The sequence below is a fragment of the Lytechinus pictus genome, chromosome 18 (assembly GCF_037042905.1).
Source record: "Lytechinus pictus isolate F3 Inbred chromosome 18, Lp3.0, whole genome shotgun sequence".
In the NCBI taxonomy this organism is placed as follows: Eukaryota; Metazoa; Echinodermata; class Echinoidea; order Temnopleuroida; family Toxopneustidae; genus Lytechinus; species Lytechinus pictus.
In genome coordinates, this window is record NC_087262.1 from 102,929 (window position 1) to 124,072 (window position 21,144).

Below are 21,144 nucleotides of genomic sequence, written 5' to 3' on the forward strand. Positions count from 1 at the left end.
TGGATTTTGTTGATTTTCGAGTATGTTGTAGCTGAGACTATATGCTATCTAAACCACCCCTCATTTTTTCATTAAGATGTCAGGATCACGCTCATGATCATCATGATCATCATCATCGTGATGGTCTGATGATCATCAACATCATCATTATCATTAACATTATCATTATTATCATCATCTAACATTATCATTACCATCATCTTCATGTTCATCGTCATCATGATCATCATCGTCTATGTCTATATAACTTTTCCCTTTCTCTATATAGTAAATATTCAAATCTATTTATGCTAGTAGAGTGCCTCGATTGCATCTCTTTCTCCTCTCTCTTGCTATGTTCCCCTTCTCCTCTCTTGTTCTGCCCCTCTCTCTTGCTTTGTTTCTGCATCCCTCTCTCTCTCTCTCTACTCTTCACCCTCTCCCTTCACTCCTTCCTTGCCTCCCTCTTTCTCTCTTGCGATGTCTCGATCTATCTCTGCCCTTCTCTTTTGTTAAACTCTCTCACCCTCTCCCTTTTCCGCCTGTGACTCTCGTTCTCCCTCTATTATGTCTTCCAGTGTTCCCCAATCTTCTTTATTTTTTCCTTCTAACCTTTGTATTCTTATTTCACCCCTACCATGTACTATAGAGAGAAACATGAAATGAAGTACATTAGTAAACAGGTCTATTCATTGTTAAAATCATGTTCAAAGCACTAAACAAAGCTTATCAAACCAAAGTCAAAGCTAAATTGCATTGACCTATCTACATGCATGTAAATGACATTCTGCACAAACTTAACATCATGCTATTTCCTTGGCGATCTAAAAAAGAACCGCAATGCAATATGGTAATCACCTATCATCTTCAAACACATTTTAAAAGAAATAGATTTTAAAAACAGCATATCCAATTAAATTTGATATACTAAAATAAAAGCACATACTGAAAAGAGCAGCATTGTAGAAATCTCTGAAAAGGGCATTTTAACATGTATATATATTTAACAGAAATGGAATACATATATAAAACAGGTACATAAACAAGATACCTACTGATTATATGAAAGGCCCCCTACATAGCAATTGAGATATAAGTTCAGGTAAACACAATAACAATAAAACTAAAAAACAATGTACATTATGGATAATCCCTAACAGCCCTATATACCTCTTTGTTACAGAAAGCAAGACACTGCTATGTATAGTGAATGCAGTAGATATTGACAGTTGACCGTAAGGTAACACTATATATGGGGTAAATGTTGCAAACAAACTGACATTATAATCATAATCCAATATTGACTATTCACGAAACAAACTGGATATGTGACCTCTAAAGACATAAAATTGTAGTGTACAAACATGTGCCATTGAAAATCATAATCGTGTAATATATGACAATATAACAAATTACAGTGAATTGTCTTTCGCTGTACTACTAAGATCTGTTATCCTGATGTAAAAAAGAAGACAAACAGTAACTGTTATCAATGATATCCATCAGATTCTGTTTCATATATCAGCAACATCAACCAATATAAGAATTATGGTAATGCCAAGATAAGATAAGTGACATGCATGTATAACTTCTTTTCCCCAAGGAGCATGCATAAGATCTATCTTTACAATATATCACTCAAAACACTGTGTGAATACAAGGATTTACAAACTTACAGAAAAATAAAGGTGTTAAATTCCCAAAATCTTGCAATGTATGTGCAAAGTTAAAACACAAATGTAATAAAATTCATCATGAATGGCGCTTTGTTTCTGCATCCCCCCCCCCCCCCTCTCTCTCTCTCTCTACTATTCACCCTATCTCTTCCTCTGTCTCAAATAAGATACAACTATAAAGGAATGAGAGCGTAAAAGGAATTGAATAATCAGAAACAAAAACTATGGTATAAAAATACATGTAGTTACATGGAAGTGCACACAAAATCCCAAAATATCTTGTGTGGAACAAAAGTATATGTTTACATTGTCATACCAGTAAAAATAAGACTAAAATCACACAGAAACATGGTATCAGAAAATAAATGTAAGTCAGAGGTGGAAAAATGGACATGAACACACGTTAGTATGAATAAAAAAAAAAGTATGCCGAGCCATACAGAGTGGCATTCAATATGTCTTGGTCGAGATCGAGGCTACTTCTGCCACAATGCTGTTATGACAGAGCTGTAAACACTCCCCAAGGCCTAGTCTTCGCTGAACGAGGTATCACCGGAGGGCTGAAGTCCTGGGGTGATGTTACCGTTGTGTGTTGGACGATGAGGACAGCCTTCTGACTCGAGGGCAGTAGTTTGTTTGAACTGGTGAGCAAAGGGATATGGTGGTGCACTGTCATTGGTGACTAGGGTTGTAGAAGTGAGCTTTGCAACGTTGCGCTTTGCAGTCATCTGAAGAAGTTATCTGAAGAAGTGAAATTTTAAAAAATCATTTGAAGATTAGGAATATGAACACTACTGAATTTTTCTTTCTTAAAAGTGTTAAACTTATTAATGAACGCATTTGACATAAAAAGTGTTCTGTCTATGCAACCCCAATGTAACATTTTCAAAGCAAAAAGATATGTCATAGAATTGCCAATTTACTCCAGGTGTGCCAATTTTGTGGGAATCTAACAGTGTAGTGGCCGAGGTCAACCATCTATCCGGAGGAGCCTGAAATAACTCAGTACAGTAGGGTTAGGCTTTTACAAACATTTTAGTTTGGCAATCTTTCCTTACCCTGTATATGGTGGTGTTCCATTCTTCTGCCACAATGCTGTTATGATGACAGAGCCGTAAAAACCCCCCAAAGGCCTAGTCTTTGCTGAACCAGGTATCACCGGAGGGCTGAAGTCCTTGGGTGATGTTACCGCTGTGTGTTGGATGATGAGGACAGCCTTCTGACTCGAGGGCGGTAGTTTGTTTCAACTGGTGAGCAAAGGGATATGGTGGTGCACTGTCAGTGGTGACTAGGGTTGTAGAAGTGAGCTTTGTAACGTTGCGCTTTGCAGTCATCTGAAGAAGTTAACTGAAGAAGTGAAATTTAAAAAAATCATTTGAAAATTAGGAATATGAACAGTACTGAATTTCTTTCTTAAAAGTGTTTACCTTATTAATGAACGCATTTGACATAAAAAGTGTTCTGTCTATGCAACCCCAATGTGACATTTTCAAAGCAAAAAGATGTGTCATAGAATTGCCAATTTACTCCAGGTGTGCCAATTTTGTGGGAATCAACAGTGTAGTGGCCGAGGTCAACCATCTATCCGGAGGAGCTTGAAATAACTCAGTACAGTAGGGTTAGGCTTTTTCAAACATTTTAGTTTGGCAATCTTTCCTTACCATGTATACGCTGGTGTTCCATACTTCTGCCACAATGCTGTTATGATGACAGAGCCGTAAACACTCCCCAAGGCCTAGTCTTTGCTGAACCAGGTATCACCGGAGGGCTGAAGTCCTGGGGTGATGTTACTGCTGTGTGTTGGACGATGAGGACAGCCTTCTGACTCGAGGGTGGTAGTTTGTTTGAACTGGTGAGCAAAGGGATATGGTGGTGCACTGTCATTGGTGACTAGGGTTCTAGAAGTGAGCTTTGCAACGTTGCGCTTTGCAGTCTATTGAAGAAGTTATCTGAAGAAGTGAAATAAAAAAAAAATCATTTGAAGATTAGGAATATAAACAGTACTAAATGTTTCTTTTTTAAAAGTGTTAACATTATTAATGAAAGCATTTGACCTAAAAAGTATTCTGTCTATGCAACCCCAATGTAACATTTTCAAAGCAAAAAGATATGTCATAGAATTGCCAATTTACTCCAGCTGTGCCAATTTTGTGGGAATCAACAGTGTAGTGGCCGAGGTCAGCCATCTATCAGGAGGAGCTTGAAATAACTCTGTACAGTAGAGTTAGGCTTTTTCAAACATTTTAGTTTGGCAATCTTTCCTTACCCTGTAAAGGTCCCGATACATTACATGTATATGCTGGTGTTCCATACTTCTGCCACAATGCTGTTTTGGTGACAGAGCCGTAAACACTCCCCAAGGCCTAGTCTTCGCTGAACCAGGTATCACCGGAGGGCTGAAGTCCTGGGGTGATGTTACCGCTGTGTGTTGGACGATGAGGACAGCCTTCTGACTCGAGGGCGGTAGTTTGTTTCAACTGGTGAGCAAAGGAATATGGTGGTGCACTGTCATTGGTGACTAGGGTTCTAGAAGTGAGCTTTGCAACGTTGTGCTTTGCAGTCTATTGAAGAAGTTAACTGAAGAAGTGAAATAAAAAAAATCATTTGAAGATTAGGAATATAAACAGTACTACATGTTTCTTTTTTAAAAGTGTTAACATTATTAATGAACGCATTTGACATAAAAAGTATTCTGTCTATGCAACCCCAATGTAACATTTTCAAAGCAAAAAGATATGTCATAGAATTGCCAAATTACTCCAGGTGTAAAGGGCCTCCTTCCTTTTTTTCGAAAAAACAGGACGCTAAACATGTTTTATTTTTTTATTTGGCCTTTACAATAAATATCAAAAAGCAATCTTAACAGCTTCGTGGTAACTATAATATGTAGGGATGACCTCTGTTTCCAATAAATCTAGTCCTTTGCTGTACACATGATCTATCATTGTTCCCTTCTCAGTAGTAGCATTTACAACATGCTGTTTGTAACCTTTATTACACATCAGCTTGTTTACCTGTGAAGAACCTTTAAACAAATCCTCATTAAAATCTCCCATCACAATACACCTAATGCTTCTTTTGTGTAATGCATTTAGCAAATTGTCTAATGATTCACAGAATGATTTGATACTATATGATGGAGGTCGATAAACAACTGAAATCACAACAGAAACTGGTTTGGTGACAAGAATTGCGATAAACTCTAAGTTGTCGACAGATATGTCTAATCTACTTGAATATGTATTCTTAACATACATTCCAACACCTCCATGCGATTGTTCTTTGAGTACATTTCCAACTCCAGAATTACAGTATGAAAGATGTCGTGGCTGATGATAAAATCGAAAGTTATCTAAAACAACGTCACAGAGATCATTATCATTAATCCATGTTTCGGTCAAGCAAATAAAATCTACATTCACAAATTGGCACTGGGATTTGAAATCGATAAAATGCTGTTTTAATCCTTGTACATTTTGCATTACCAAAGAAAAGTTATAATCGTGAATATCTTCCGAAGTTTCATTCTTGATAAACGGCTTCATAATCTCAATGCGTTCTTTAATTTCTGGATTACAATATATACGTTTAGGATCGAAATGTTCTATCACAAGTCCAGATAACGAAGTAACGCGACTAAGCCCAACATATGCCTGTCCAGATTGAAATACACTTTTTAATGATACAACAGCTTTGTCTAATGTTGAACCTTGTACTTTATGAATTGTGCAAGCATAAGCAAGCTTAAGTGGAAATTGTTTTCTCACATATTTCTTACCAATGGATTCTTGAGACATTTCGATTGAATGAATACCCACATCAGCCTTCTCAAAATTAACTTTGATGCAAACTGGATTCAAATTTGTATGATCCATTATTATTTCTGTTACATTTCCAAAACATCCATTTGTCAGGCCTTTACTAACATCAAAGTTCTTGAGCAACATCACTCTAGCATTAACTGCAATCCACAGATAAGAAGGCAACTGGGTTTTCATCTTTGTATAAGGTTTTTCCCGTATTTGATTTCCCTTTTTAACATCTTTGTCAATGTCTTGTGCTTTTACGCATATCACATCTCCACATTTTGTATGCAATAATTTCTTGTTCCAAGCATCTACTTCCTTGTTACATGCATAGATATGCAGAGCATTTTCACATTCTTCACCAGTCTCACAGGACTTGAGCATTGCTAGGTCTTCATCACAGAGAATCTCTTCCCCTCGTTTTACACGTAATCTATTTAAGAGAAGAGCGAATTGGGTATCGTCTTTTTGTCTCATAATGTCTTCAAGTTCTACTTTCTTGAAATTAGCATTCCACAATGCACCACTGAGTGTGTCTTTATATAAAGGAGTTCCTAAGACTGGAGGTAACTGATACATGTCTCCCACAGCAATAACTGAAACACCAGCAAAAGCAGTTTGATCGCGTGATTGTTTTATTTGTCGTAGGCGGCCGTGAATGTAAGACATTAACTTTTGATTTACCATTGATACTTCATCTATGATTAAAATTTGCAATTCAGCCAGCTTATTTCGAAGGACACTTATTTTCTCATCACTCAGCGGTTGATACAGTACTTGTGCATTGATTGGAATAGAAAGAATACTATGTATAGTATGGCCATTGATATTGTATGCAGCTACTCCGGTTGGAGCCATTTTCAATACTGAGACATCATCAGGATGTGGCAACATTCGGGCTAGTATACGTGTTGCTTCATAGTAAAGACATTTGATCAAATGACTCTTTCCAGTGCCAGCACCTCCAGTTAGAAACATATGAAACGGTTCGACCGATTTTCCATTTACTCTATCTAAACACCACTGTCGTATTTTGTAAAAAACACTCTGTTGCTTCTCATTCAAAGACCTCATCAAAAAATGTCCATCTTGTTTGGAAATTTTTACAGAACGTAGTTCGATGCTATAGTCATCTTTTTTCGCTTCATTCTTTAAATCAGGGATATCAAGATCTCCATCACAATCTTCGACATCTACATTTTCTTTGGGATGTTCAAGTCGCTCTACTTCCTTTTCCGGACATAAAAGACCCCATGCATCTTCGTATGGACCAAATTTGTCAAGATGCTCCTGTGCATGATCAATTGCATCGGCATTCATTTCAAACTTCTTTCGGTTAGTACAGACAATTGACGAGACTTTCACCAATTCACGTCCACATATTTTCACAGAACCTGTCTCGTAGAACTCTTGATGTGTTTCAAATGTTGGGGGCTTTAATTGTCCATCTTCAAAATATGGCAGAAAGAGTTGCAAAATGCTCAAATAATATTTTTCTGGTGAGATGATGGGTGAAAATCGGGGATACCTTACAACTGCATCTTCCGTACGAGTACGCTTCTGAATATACCCCAGATCATTATCTAATTTAAAGACATTTTTACTTCTTGTACTTGGCGTTTGGGATGCAGTTAAGATTCTGTACTGAGAACAAAACTTTGCAAGACACATATCACTGAATTCTGTGTTTCTAGGTCGAGCTTTGTATCTGTCAAGCTTGCTAGGCATCCAAACATTCTCATCATCATCATTATCGTTATCTGGTCTGCTTTTTATAACGCTTAATGGTAAACTCATTCTGACAGGGTTGGGTCCAACAGGAATAAATTCCACTTTCCTAGAACATTCTTTCAATCTGAGACTGCAAACACGATAGACGCTTTCTTGAGCAGACACTTCACGATTTTGCATGTACACCTGGCCAAGTTTTTTCATGCTTTCCTTTGCGTTATCATTTCCCTCTTTCATTTCTGATAGTGTATGACTCAATAGCAATCCGATTTCTCGTTCAGCTTTTGACATGTAGGATACAATATAAGCCACGCATGCAAATACATTTGTTACGAACTGCAAATCCATGTTGGCATTCCAACTTCTTAGTAGACTTGGATTAAACTGATTTACCCATACATCTTGTATTTCTCTTTTGATGATTATACTTTGTTGTGATGCTAATTCATTATGTGCATTCTCAAATTGATTTTGTGTAATGCCAAGCTTTTCAAAGAGATGGTTTACACTGTTGTACTCGATTCCATTGGATAATGCATCTTTAACTGAATTCAACAATTTCTCTGCATCATCTTTAGTCTTTTCAGAAGCTTTAACTTGATCATTGTCATTTTCCTTATTTTGCACTTTCCCACAATCTTTAGCTGGAATCTCTTCAACGGGTGTTACAATGAATGTTTTTCCAGATGGTGGTCTCGGGAAATTAAATCTACACGCCTTCCCTGTTTTTGTGCAAGATTTAGAATGTTTCTTACTGTGTTGTTGGACCTTGCTTACTATTTCATGTAGTTCTTGATCTTCCTTTTCATCTGGTTTCTGGCAACAAATGTATTTATCTACGAATTGTACGACATCATCATCATTATCGATACCCAACTGTGGAGCATTTTGAACCCAGAACAAGGCATGAATATGAGGGGAACCACGAGCTTGATACTCTACTCTCCAAAATGAATCAACTACTTTACCAATCGGTGCAGCGGGAGATAAAATAACTTTCTTCATAAAAGTGTGAAATCTTTTATCAAACATTCTGGCAACTGTTACTGGATTTGATCTTAAAAGATTACATTTTTCTGTATAATCTAATTCACTCGATTCCCTGGTGTCTCCTTTTTGTCTAAGCAATGTATTCATTAATTCTGGCCATCTCATATCGGCAGATGAGAAAGAAGCAAACCATGTGGGCTTTCCAAGCTGTCTTACCATTGCGAGAACATCTTTTTGTGTCTTTTGCCAGAATGGAGGTGTCCCACGAATTTGCTTTAAAAATTTATAGCCCTTGTCTGATTTTAGTATTTTTTTAACTTTCTCTGCATCTTTCAAATCTGAGGCAGTTATTGAAGACGAATCATCTTTTTTGTTTTGACTTTGCCTTAATGCGATAGAAACTTGTGATATAACCTGTTGAATTTCATAAATATATTGTGCATAAAAGATGTAATCTGTATTCTGAGCAAATCTGTTGTCCACGTGCATCAATCGGTTGTGCAGATAACGTCCCAATGTAATTTTTTCATCTCTTCTATCATGGAATGTTGGTTGACCTTTAGGAAATAATACTGGGAAACATTTGGCCTCATTGCTTTCATCTTGTAGAATTGATACAGGGCTTCTTCCTTCACAAGGAGCACAACATATTATGTCTTCAAAATACTGATCTAATATTTCCTGTCCAATATCTACTGGCTGGAGACACGAGTCTAACTGAATTCCGCATAATCGTTCTTCCATATCGTCTTCAGTGTCATTGTCATCTATTTTTTTTTGTACTTTACTGTTGTCTTGCATGTTTTCATTAGCATTTTTGTCTTTGGACAAAATGTAATCAATTTGTTCTTCCATTTCCTTCCAATATTTGGCTAAACGAGCTTTACCATCGATATCCACTGCTTCTTCCTTTTCATTATCTTTTTCATTTCGTTCAAGTGAGTTTTCCCATTTATCATTTACTGTAACATCAAAATACCACTTATTATTTGCTTTTAAATACTGCACAGCATTAAGCAAGTTAGATTTATCTACAAATCTGTACTCATAACAACCTTTGTAAGACAATTTTCTTTTCAGCTTAACACGGATCAATTGATCTTCAGTCTGTGGTCTTGGCAACATATCTACTGTTTCAAAAGTGTTTGAAGGGACACAAACAACTGGGCCATGAACACCATTTTGACCACCTTTGGGCAAAGCCATTAACTTCATAAAAGGGATATGTAGTGCAATCAAATGCTGTTCTAGAGTGTTTAAGTTGGCAAGTTCTTCTGGGACTTGATGTAATTGTAAATTATTTATGTTTGCTTCTCCAGGTACTTTTCCAGACCGCAACTTTCTGTGACAAGTGTAGCATATCCACAGTGATGATCTGGCTGACTGGCGTATTTGACATTCTGATCTGCATTCTGAATTGCAAACATGCAAATATTTTTCACTTATACATGTCTGAAGTTTATAATTGGTCTTCATACATTTTATTACTTGGTTCTCAAAGAGAAGTTTAAAGCAAACACAGCAAACAAATTCTGGACCATGAGAAATAATCTTCCTAAACTCCTGTAGTACATTATCATACTCGGACATTTTGAATTTATTAACTAGAGCTCTTTTAAGATTCTGTTTCATTACTTTTTGTCTATATTTTTCTATTTTTTTATATTTAATATTTAACCTCATCAGTATCTTTTCCCTTAGTTTCTTATTTGTGTATCTAGTTTGGGACAGGGATTTCATAGCTGTCTTGTGTTTTTGTTTAAAATGCATATCCTTCTGGTATCTCTTTCTCATGCTTATTTTCATAGCAGCCTTTTGCTTTTGTTTAAAATGCATATCCTTCTGGTATCTCTTTCTCATAGCAGCCTTTTTTTGTTGTTTAAAATGCATATCCTTCAAGTATCTCTTTTTCATGCTTATTTTCATAGCAGCCTTTTGCTTTTGTTTAAAATGCATATCCTTCTGGTATCTCTTTCTCATAGCAGCCTTTTTTTGTTGTTTAAAATGCATATCCTTCAAGTATCTCTTTCTCATGCTTATTTTCATAGCAGCCTTTTGCTTTTGTTTAAAATGCATATCCTTCTGGTATCTCTTTATCATGCTCATTTTCATAGAAGCCTTTTGCTTTTGTTTAAAATGCATATCCTTCAAGTATCTCTTTCTCATGCTTATTTTCATTGTAGATTTTTGCTTTTGTTTAAAATTCTTGTTGTTATGGTACATATGCTTTATTTTATTTCGCATGGTGGTTTTTAAATTTTCTTTGAACTGTTCATTTGTCCTATATTTCTGTTTATTCAAATTAAGAGTTTTTTGTTTATACTGTTTATCAGAGTGATATTTGTCTTTCATAGAAGTGACCTGTTTTTTCCTAAAACTTGGATCTTGTTTGTACTTTCTGTTCTGTCTTTGTTTGTTATAACTTGCCTTCTTTGAATTGCATGATGAATCATTGTCTTTCTCTTCCCAGTATTTTTGTTTTACTTGATTTTTTTTTGTCATTTTCCAGATTACATCATGATCATATTTATCCCTCTCCATAATTGATCTCTTCATTTTACGTATGTTTGCATTGAGAACTTGCTTTTTTTTCTTACTATTTCTGTCTATTGCCTTTGTCACAGCTCGTCTTTCTCTCTGTCGCTCTTTATTGTCATTCCTTTTTTGATTATAAGTTTTTCTTTTACGTTTCTTCCCGGAATTGTCAGCATTTGCAATTTTTTTTGTTTCAGTAGTCTTTCCTTGCTTGATACTATTTGCACATAAATTTCTACTTGTTTTTTTCACATCATCCTCTTTTCTTTTCCCCAATTTAGTTTTTCGAACTTCATTACCAAAGTGAACATCAACTTTTGCATCATTTTCAATGTTACTCAATTTTCGTTTTTTACTTTAAGTTGAGTTGGACTTTTGAACTTTGTCTGCTAGATTCAATTTATTCGAGTCATTTTCACACTTGGTACAATTTTTTGAGTCTCCATTTTGTTCGTTCACATATTCTGTCTTGATAGAGTCATTTCTTTTCAAAAGACAACTATTATTCAGCTGTGGTTCTTTTAGTTTCGTTAAGGTAATTGTCACACTCTTCAGTTTCAATTCCTGACCGTTATAATGTACATCATGAATGATTGCTTCGTTTGCTTTTTCAGAGTAGTGAAATAAATTTGGGCTATCAATCATGGTTTGTGGGGAAACACTCTCATCCGATCTTTGAACTTCATCAAAGCTTTCACAATGTATGGAACATCCAGAGCTTCCAGACTGACTTTCACTGTGCGTATTTGACGAAGGAATTGGATTACAAACAAAATCCTGTAACTGTGGATAGCCTTTCAAGGTTTCATTCTTACCGGAAGTTGCTTTAGCACATACACTAGTTACTTCATATTCGGTGTGAAGGGGGCATCCCATTGATTTTGCTAACCTCATGCAATGCTTGTACACACCTTGCCAGCTTTGAGTACGAAGTACAACACTGTGTCCGTTACAAATCAGGAAACCTCGACTGCTTCTGGAATGTGAATCAAATATAAAGAAAACATCTTGACCAGATAATACAATGAAAGTACTTCTAGCAAATGTCACAAAACATGCATCAGAATCAGTACAGAGTTCTTTTTCAAGTGCTTGCTTCAATGTCATCGAAAGAGACTGGGCCAATATCAATTCATCTCCATCTAACAATCCAGTGACTGGTTCACGGCATACTATGTTAAACAATTCATTGTACGCATCCAAATATTCGTATAGATCAGATATCAATAAGTATTGGTTGTCGAGTGAAGTGGATCGCCGTATGTAACAGTATAATTCATTACCGTTATTCAAAATCCTGTCTAGATCTGTACTTTTCCAATCATTGGCATTTTTTACCTTGCTATACAACAGTGCAGATAGTGAATTGGTAACACACTGCTTTCCACTTAAGTCACCAAATCTTGTATCACCTTGATTGAATGTCCCTTGGGCAACAAGTGTTATTTGTGTATTGACACTCGTGCATTTGTCTTTGTGATCACTTTCAAGGGTTTCATCCTTGGTGTTACGTTCGTTGTGAACAACTGATTCAGACGGATGTTCGTTCCTAAATTTACTTGCACACTGTTCATATGTCATGTCAAAAAGATTTGCAGTACTTTTCTTCTTATCATGATTTAACGTACCAGTCTCCAGCGTAAGCCTACGTTTTTTTCCCTTTGGGTCAACATGATCTTGAAATGTTTCAGGAGACTTATCCACTACTTCATAAATTTCTTCTTCTAACTGCCATTTGGATCTACACTTCTTGAACACATGCTTCATTTTAACATCAGCCTGATTTGATGGACATGGCAAGGTTCTCTTTGACGTTTTATCTTCTTTAGTTGTTCTTGTCTGTTCCAATGAATTGAAATTGACAAAATCTACAGATTCAACAACATTAAAGTGAACATTTCCTGTGTATAGTATATAAATTCCCTTATCAGATGTTACAATATTTATTCTTCCAGGTTTCTTTGCAGAGTACAATTGCCAACATGGTACTTGGTCATTGTATGAATAAATATCAGTATCGATTAAATTTGCTAAAGCACTAATTTCAGTATCTGTAGCCCATGTTCTGTCTTCCATTATTCCACGTTTCAGAACATATTCTCTGACTGTTCTATACTCTTGCCTCAATGTATTACTAAACATGTCCTTGGTTTGCAATAAATGTTTCACAGTGGCATTTCTTAGAATTGGATAATTACGCTCAGTTCCAGAAATTACATAGGAAATTGCGCGAAAGAAACAATTGCCATCATCAGTAATTTGTTTACTATGTAAAGGAACTCCAATAAAGCTATTTTTATCTAGCCTTGAATCACAGCTTTTGCCTATATATCTGATATTCACTTTTGAACAAATGTTCTGTTTGTCATTATTCTGGAGGGGTACAAATTTGAAATCTTTATCCGGTCTATCACGTAATCCAAGATCTGCTACAAATTCAACTTCTGTTTCTGTTTCATCAGTACATGTGTACATTTTAGCATCTATTGCCTTTTCAATGTCTTCGTCTTTGATATATGTATCTGAAGAAGATTCTAAAGGATTTATTGAATGAGCATCACCAATAAATGACATATCAGTATCATTGTCTGTACCATGTTTTAATGTATCAAAGCTTCTATTCTTTAAGTCATTATCAAACACTGCATCTTCTTCTACACCATCTGAAAAATATGAAAAATCATTTTTCATCATATCATCATTTTCCAATACTGATTCACAGACATTGTCTACTGGTTCATTTCTGGGCATATCTTTTGGTCTATCACAAACATTCAAAGGCATATTGCGTTCTGGTGAAACACTTCTATCGAATAAATCATATCCAGGACCTGCGTCTGTATCACTATCAGATTCTATACAATATCTTGCACACGAACGTTTCACTGGTATATGAACATCACTGCCACTATCATCGTCTATTTCAATTTCCCTATTTTCATCAAAATTCAGTTCTAGCAGATTATTCTTTGAATCAGCCTGCACAACTCCATCTGAACCTTTATCGTCTTTCATATTGCAAATATGCTTGTCTGAGTTTTCATCATTTTTACATGTATTTGGATCAAGTCCTTGGTCACCTGCATTCATAGATTTCTTTGAATACAGCTTCTCATTCTTCTTTTCATCTTTGTCAAATCTAATCTCCGATTTATCACAAGAGTGATTTCCATCAGTACCTTTCTTCCCTTTGATACACTGACCTTTCTTGTTCCTTGCTTTACCTTGTTCTTTTTTCTTGCCACCAGCATGAACTCTGTACATTCGCAAATCCTTGATCTGTTCAAAAAGATTACGAGTGCATGCATGAATATCAACACATGAATCTGTTCTTGATCGAGTACTTGGCAAATAACTTGCTACGTCAGCCCAGGATCGTGCTTGCACTGCTTCAATTTGCACACAGGTCTCACTGTACAATTTCATTGAATGTGGGGACTGCACACTGTATGCATATATAGCCAAAAGAGTTTCTGTATAAGATTGCAAACTGACATCTTCTTTTTTTACATTCTTGTTTTCCTTACATACATTTTTCTTTTGGTTTCCATTTTTTTTCTTATGGCTTTCATAGAATGTCTTCATTACTTTGCCGATGTAAGTCACACCTGGTTCCAAGACTACACCATTCACTGATTTTCTTTTGATTTTCCCGTCTGTTCGATGATCACCTTTTGATTTGGAATACAATTTTCTCTCTTTAATTTTCTCCATCCATTTTGTCTTTCTTGATTTTACAGTAACCCAGTCATCAGCATCATCTTCAAATTCTTCATTTCTCAATTGTTCATAATCTGATTGGGATGGATTTTCTGTGTCTACAGGATCAGGTTTACATCTGTCACACTCACTCATTTCCATGTCATCAATACATCGTTTTTCAGGCAACATACAGGATTTCTTCCCCCTCTTTGCATACCTCTTCTTTGATCTGGTACATTTTCTTCCGTCCCTTTTCTTGGTTGATTGGTTTGGCATGTCAGTAATGCACTCTTCATCACCTTGATCCACAAGAAGCTCGTATCTATTGAAATGAGAAGGGATGCATACTTTATCAAACATGCGATGAGCAATGTTGCTATTGCCACAAAATGAACAAATCCAGATCAATTTCAGGTTACTCAGTTTGTCTTCACAAGGGAATCCCATACATGTCACATGAAATTGCTTACTACAACACTCACATGTTGCATCACTTTCATTTTCTTTGATGTCATTGCTACAAACAAAACATTCATCAGAGTCTGCATTGATCGTTGACTCGCAGCTCGACAGTATGTCTATGATTTCATCAAGTACGCTCATGAATTCAATTGTATCCATCACGACAAAATTTTCTTCCAAAACAAAGTTACACAAATTTCAAAGCTATATAATGGATAAACTTATTTTCAAACTATCTCTGTTATATGGTCACCCAATACTGTTACTAATACTCTGTATTTTGATGATTTACAGTTTGACTTATCTATATAAATCAAAAGAATTCACTATAATGTATATGCCTTGTGATGGCCCTCTATTAATTAAAATTCGTATCCTTTGTGAAACAAATCTGAAATTAAGCTACGTGTCTAAATGGTACAACTTTGTATAAGAGATATTAATTCTCTCAATTTAAGATTTTTCTGCTTTGAAAATTTGTTATGTTTGAGTACTTATTTCAATCAAAAATCAATACAAACGTGGAATGTATTCTTCAAAACGTTGTCTCAGTAAAGACCAAAATAAATTTATACCTCAATGTAAGTGAACTTCCGTTTACGATGTATTTAAACGTATTGTTTTTGCCTCAAGATGGCGCTCTTTAAGATAAACTTCTGTGTTATGTTATTTTTGATTGTGTAATTTCTCTCTGCTATATTACGAAGTGTTCTCGTTTTGCCTAATTAGATGGTCTTAGTTATTTTTCTAAATTCAACCTTATATGCTAAAGGTAATATTCACAAATTTTAGTTTTATCAAATCACTCAATCAACTTCCAACAATTCAGTTATTCAATCAATTCACTTTTTTTCTCTCTGTACACCAACAACTTTATCCAATGTCTTAAACAAGCAATTAACCAGTCAGCTTTCTTTCACTCAAAATCAACTTAAAAATAAAGTTTTCTTCTAATTCTTGTTTCTAACACTCTTGTCAAATCTCTTATTTTCTACAATTTCCACACAATTTCACAGTTTCAGCAACAGAAGAAATTGAAGATTCAATTTCAGGAGAGATCAAGATTGAGTTTGAGTAATATATTTCTTTTCTGTTATATGGTCACCCGATACTGTTACTAATACTCTGTATTTTGATGATTTACAGTTTGACTTATCTATATAAATCAAAAGAATTCACTATAATGTATATGCCTTGTGATGGCGCTCTATTAATTAAAATTTGTATCCTTTGTGAAACAAATCTGAAATTAAGCTACGTGTCTAAATGGTACAACTTTGTATAAGAGATATTAATTCTCTCAATTTAAGATTTTTCTGCTTTGAAAATTTGTTATGTTTGAGTACTTATTTCAATCAAAAATCAATACATAAGTGGAATGTATTCTTCAAAACGTTGTCTCAGTAAAGACCAAAATAAATTTATACCTCAATGTAAGTGAACTTCCGTTTACGATGTATTTACACGTATTGTTTTTGCCTCAAGATGGCGCTCTTTAAGATAAACTTCTGTGTTATGTTATTTTTTATTGTGTAATTTCTCTCTGCTAGTACGAAGTGTTCTCGTTTTGTCTAATTAGATGGTCTTAGTTATTTTTCTAAATTCAACCTTATATGCTAAAGGTAATATTCACAAATTTTAGTTTTATCAAATCACTCAATCAACTTCCAACAATTCAGTTATTCAATCAATTCACTTTTTTTCTCTCTGTACACCAACAACTTTATCCAATGTCTTAAACAAGCAATTGACCAGTCAGCTTTCTTTCACTCAAAATCAACTTAAAAATAAAGTTTTCTTCTAATTCTTGTTTCTAACACTCTTGTCAAATCTCTTATTTTCTACAATTTCCACACAATTTCACAGTTTCAGCAACAGAAGAAATTGAAGATTCAATTTCAGGAGAGATCAAGATTGAGTTTGAGTAATATATTTCTTTTCTGTTATATGGTCACCCAATACTGTTACTAATACTCTGTATTTTGATGATTTACAGTTTGACTTATCTATATAAATCAAAAGAATTCACTATAATGTATATGCCTTGTGATGGCGCTCTATTAATTAAAATTCGTATCCTTTGTGAAACAAATCTGAAATTAAGCTACGTGTCTAAATGGTACAACTTTGTATAAGAGATATTAATTGTCTCAATTTAAGATTTTTCTGCTTTGAAAATTTGTTATGTTTGAGTACTTATTTCAATCAAAAATCAATACAAAAGTGGAATGTATTCTTCAAAACGTTGTCTCAGTAAAGACCAAAATAAATTTATACCTCCTCAATGTAAGTGAACTTCCGTTTACGATGTATTTAAACGTATTGTTTTTGCCTCAAGATGGCGCTCTTTAAGATAAACTTCTGTGTTATGTTATTTTTTATTGTGTAATTTCTCTCTGCTAGTACGAAGTGTTCTCGTTTTGCCTAATTAGATGGTCTTAGTTATTTTTCTAAATTCAACCTTATATGCTAAAGGTAATATTCACAAATTTTAGTTTTATCAAATCACTCAATCAACCAACCAAAACAATCTCTATTGGTCACAATCAACTTCCAACAATTCAGTTATTCAATCAATTCACCTTTTTCTCTCTGTACACCAACAACTTTATCCAATGTCTTAAACAAGCAATTAACCAGTCAGCTTTCTTTCACTCAAAATCAACTTAAAAATAAAGTTTTCTTCTAATTCTTGTTTCTAACACTCTTGTCAAATCTCTTATTTTCTACAATTTCCACACAATTTCACAGTTTCAGCAACAGAAGAAATTGAAGATTCAATTTCAGGAGAGATCAAGATTGAGTTTGAGTAATATATTTCTTTGGTTTCTTTGGTTCTTTACAGAAGACAACTTGTGACTTCCAATATATAGATTCACAGAAGACAACTTGTGTCTTCCAATATATAGATTCACAGAAAACAACTTGTGTCTTCCAATATATAGATTGATGAAGGTGAAATGGAATAAATGGATAAAAGACACACCCTTTTGGGTGAGGTTCACTCTCTTCTGAGAGGAGGATCTCTTCGGAGATTAGGAAAGACGTGAAAGATGATATCAAGTTTTGCGTTAATGAATACAATGATAAAATGAAAACCCTTCTAGTGGGGTTCACTCTCTTCTTCGGAGAGCAGGATCTCTTCTGAGATTTGAAAAAAAGACACACCCTTCGGGGTGCGGTTCACTCTCTTCTTCGGAGAGCAGGATCTCTTCTGAGATTAGGAAAGATAAAGATAAACGAGTAAACAAAGACAGACAAATATACAATCACAAGACAAAACAAAGACTTCTCGTTGCAATTTGATCACAGGACCCAGACACCTGCAAGAAGAGATAATAACATATATGGTTTGTGGATTTCATACCCAGTATACACTACAGTGGAACCTCTTTATAATAAGGTCCTTAGCACCATGAAAATTACCTTGTGATATCAGGTTTCTCATTATATCAGGGTTAAAAAACAAAGAAATATAAAGAGTTGGGACCAGCAAAATTACCTTGTTATAAGAGGGTTTTGTTATATCTGACCTCTTTATAACGAGGTTTCACTGTAGTTACTATGGTAATGAAGAAAAGCAGCCTCAAAACTAACCCATATTTCACGAAACACTAATCAACAAGTTTTAATCAAACTAAATGTTTATTATTAACGTTTTCTGTTTTTCCATTTGATACCAAATACATATCTCAATGCATGACTAAAAAGGAACAATTTAAACTGATGCATGTCAAAATCGACTAAAATATGCAGACCTCTGTTAGAGCACACACAAGAATGTGAACCAAAATATGACCTTTGACCCGATAAAAGACGGAACACTGGGGGCATCACTAAAAACTATAGATGTGTAGATTTTACTATGATGCACATCTTTTTAAAAAATATAAAAAATCCATCAATAAATGTAACCTGCAGAGCACACAACATATCCACCAAAATACAGTGTAACCTCGTTATAACAAGGACCTTGGGACCATGAAAATTACCTTGTTATAACAGGTTTCTCATTATATCAGGGTAAAAAAACCAGGAAATATTAAGAGCTGAGACCAGCGAAATTACCTTGTTATAAGAGGGTTTTGTTATATCCGACCTCTTTATAACGAGGTTCCACTGTATGACCTTTGACCTATTCCCTCCAAATTTATTTACATGTACCAAAATACATGTAACCCAAGATACAGTCAAGTTCACATTACACTAGCCTTTTGTCAAGGCCTTGTGCCTGTTACGTTTAAACCATCCACACTATCTATTCAATGATGGAATAGCACAATGATTGCACTCATTTGGGCAGTTCACATGTCGTGTTATTCCACCGTCAACAATACAGTATGGGATAAAACTCAGCCACGAGGACTTGACAAAATGCTAACATTATCCTGATTATACAGGGTGGCCCAGAAAGAATGCAACGATTTTGATCCGTTATTTCAACGAGATTCTTGATTGAATACCATTGATTTTTGCTGTATTGGATAGAATATTCTATTAAAAGTAATTTGACACCAAGTTCATCATGTATGGATAAGGCGTTTTGATTCTATTTTTTGAGGCAGTGTCATTTTCAAAATGTGCTACTTTTTCGCTCGAAAGCAGTGTTGAAGCAGCAGCAATTTTCTTTCTGACGGCGTCCCATGGCACCAGCTGTGTTGGCAAACGCATAATTGTCCTTGCTCTAAAAAGGAAGACAACATGGATGAAACCGAGACATTTATTACGCAACTTTGTGAGAGGCCCAGGCGATGTGATTTTCATCGTCGTGGTGAATCAAGATGTGCCAGTATGCATCATGGTGCGGGGTGGGGAAAAGACGTGATCGGCAGTTAATGCATGACAGGTCAGAGTGGGGCATGAAGAATAACGAAAGTACATATGCGGATCTGAAAAGATAACGGTGACGCTAATTATTTCATTCAAGAAATGTCTAGAATTTTAGAATCAAAGTTTCAAATCAACTTGACGTCATCGTGACAACTAAATGATGGTACTGGATTAAGATTTGGTAACAGATCACATATCTATCCCAGTGTCTCCAGTTACCCTTCCCAAGTTGTGATGTTACATACCTACCAAAATTTGGGGTGAGTACCCCCCCCCCCCCACACACACGCCCTTGCAATGTTTTTTTTTTAAATAGGTGCATAGCCAGTCATGTGGAGAGGCCCCCCCCCCCATCCCCTATCCATTCCCAAATCCTAACAGTCACATAAAGTTGGACACATTTTCCGCATTAAATGAATAACCAGACCAATCTCCATTCGGGCCAGCAAAGTCCCCCCCCCCCCCCTGCCATACGCACAATTGTTCATGACCTAATTTTCCCACCCCGCACCTTTCCAGCTTAACATCACAATGATCACGCAAACCACGTCTCGATTCACAAAAACAATGGAAATCACATCACCCGGGCCTCCCACAAAGTTACATAATGAATGCCTCGGTTTCATTCATACTGTCTTCCTTTTCAGAGCGAGGAAAATTATGCTTTTGTCAACAGAGCTGGTGCCATGGGATGCCGTCAGACAGAAAATTCCTACTGCTTTGAGACTGCTTTTTGGTGAAAAAGTAGCACATTTTGCAAATGACACTGGCTCAAAGAAATAGCCCTACAATCAAAACCCCTTATCCATACATGATGAACTTGGTGTCAAATTACTTTTAATATAATATTATATCCAATACAGCAAAAAATCAATGGTATTCAATCAAGAATCTCGTTGTAATAAGAGATCAAAATCTTTGCATTCTTTTTGGGCCATGCTGTATACCTACACTCTCAACACTTTTCTTCCTCCAGATACAGCAACTGTTACACTGGAGATAGCGCCTGTCCTACAAAGAAAAATGACAAAATATAAGTAAATCATAGCTGAACTATATAACAAAAACCCATACAATCACGAATTTAAATTTTATCACAAATTAAAAATTTATAAATGCAGCACTTCGAACTAAGGAATCAACCCATTCAACTTTTTCACTAACTTCACAATCTTTGTACACCTGTGATTTCCACTGTGGCTTGCTGTACAAATCCAGTAAAAATGTTAATAAAATAAAAAAACAAAAAGAGAAAAATAAAAAGCTGAATAGCTATAGTAGTGTTCAAAAGTCTGCGCAGTAGAAAGGGAGCAGAGTCTGTGATTTTACAAAAAGGACTTGTGATTTGAAGGCATTTATCTAATTTTTGGCACTTTTGATTTCTTTGTTTTTTGACATAGGTAATGAGGACTGTAGCTAACATTAATCTAAAA

At 35.4% G+C, this 21,144-nt stretch overlaps 1 protein-coding gene across 31 annotated transcripts in view; it reads right to left on the bottom strand.

The window, feature by feature from the left end:
* Positions 1 to 667: 667 nt before the first annotated feature.
* LOC129284048 (uncharacterized) overlaps positions 668 to 21,144 on the bottom strand; it is a 31,115-nt gene continuing 10,638 nt past the window's right edge. Inside the window, exons 4-12 of one of the 31 annotated variants that reach the window (XM_064112949.1) lie at positions 20,663 to 20,722; positions 14,637 to 18,204; positions 13,942 to 13,996; positions 12,346 to 12,556; positions 11,629 to 11,693; positions 3,922 to 4,232; positions 3,317 to 3,604; positions 2,714 to 3,002; positions 668 to 2,396 (exon numbers count right to left, since the gene is read on the bottom strand). In XM_064112949.1, coding sequence (XP_063969019.1) covers positions 11,674 to 11,693; positions 12,346 to 12,556; positions 13,942 to 13,996; positions 14,637 to 15,040 — 690 coding nt within the window. In that variant the 5' untranslated portion in view covers positions 15,041 to 18,204; positions 20,663 to 20,722 and the 3' untranslated portion in view covers positions 668 to 2,396; positions 2,714 to 3,002; positions 3,317 to 3,604; positions 3,922 to 4,232; positions 11,629 to 11,673. Of the gene's footprint in view, positions 2,397 to 2,713; positions 3,003 to 3,316; positions 3,605 to 3,921; positions 4,233 to 11,532; positions 11,694 to 12,345; positions 12,557 to 13,920; positions 13,997 to 14,568; positions 18,205 to 20,662; positions 20,723 to 21,144 lie in introns of all 31 variants that reach the window. The other 30 variants (XM_064112940.1, XM_064112941.1, XM_064112956.1 and 27 more) reach the window with 30 other exon arrangements.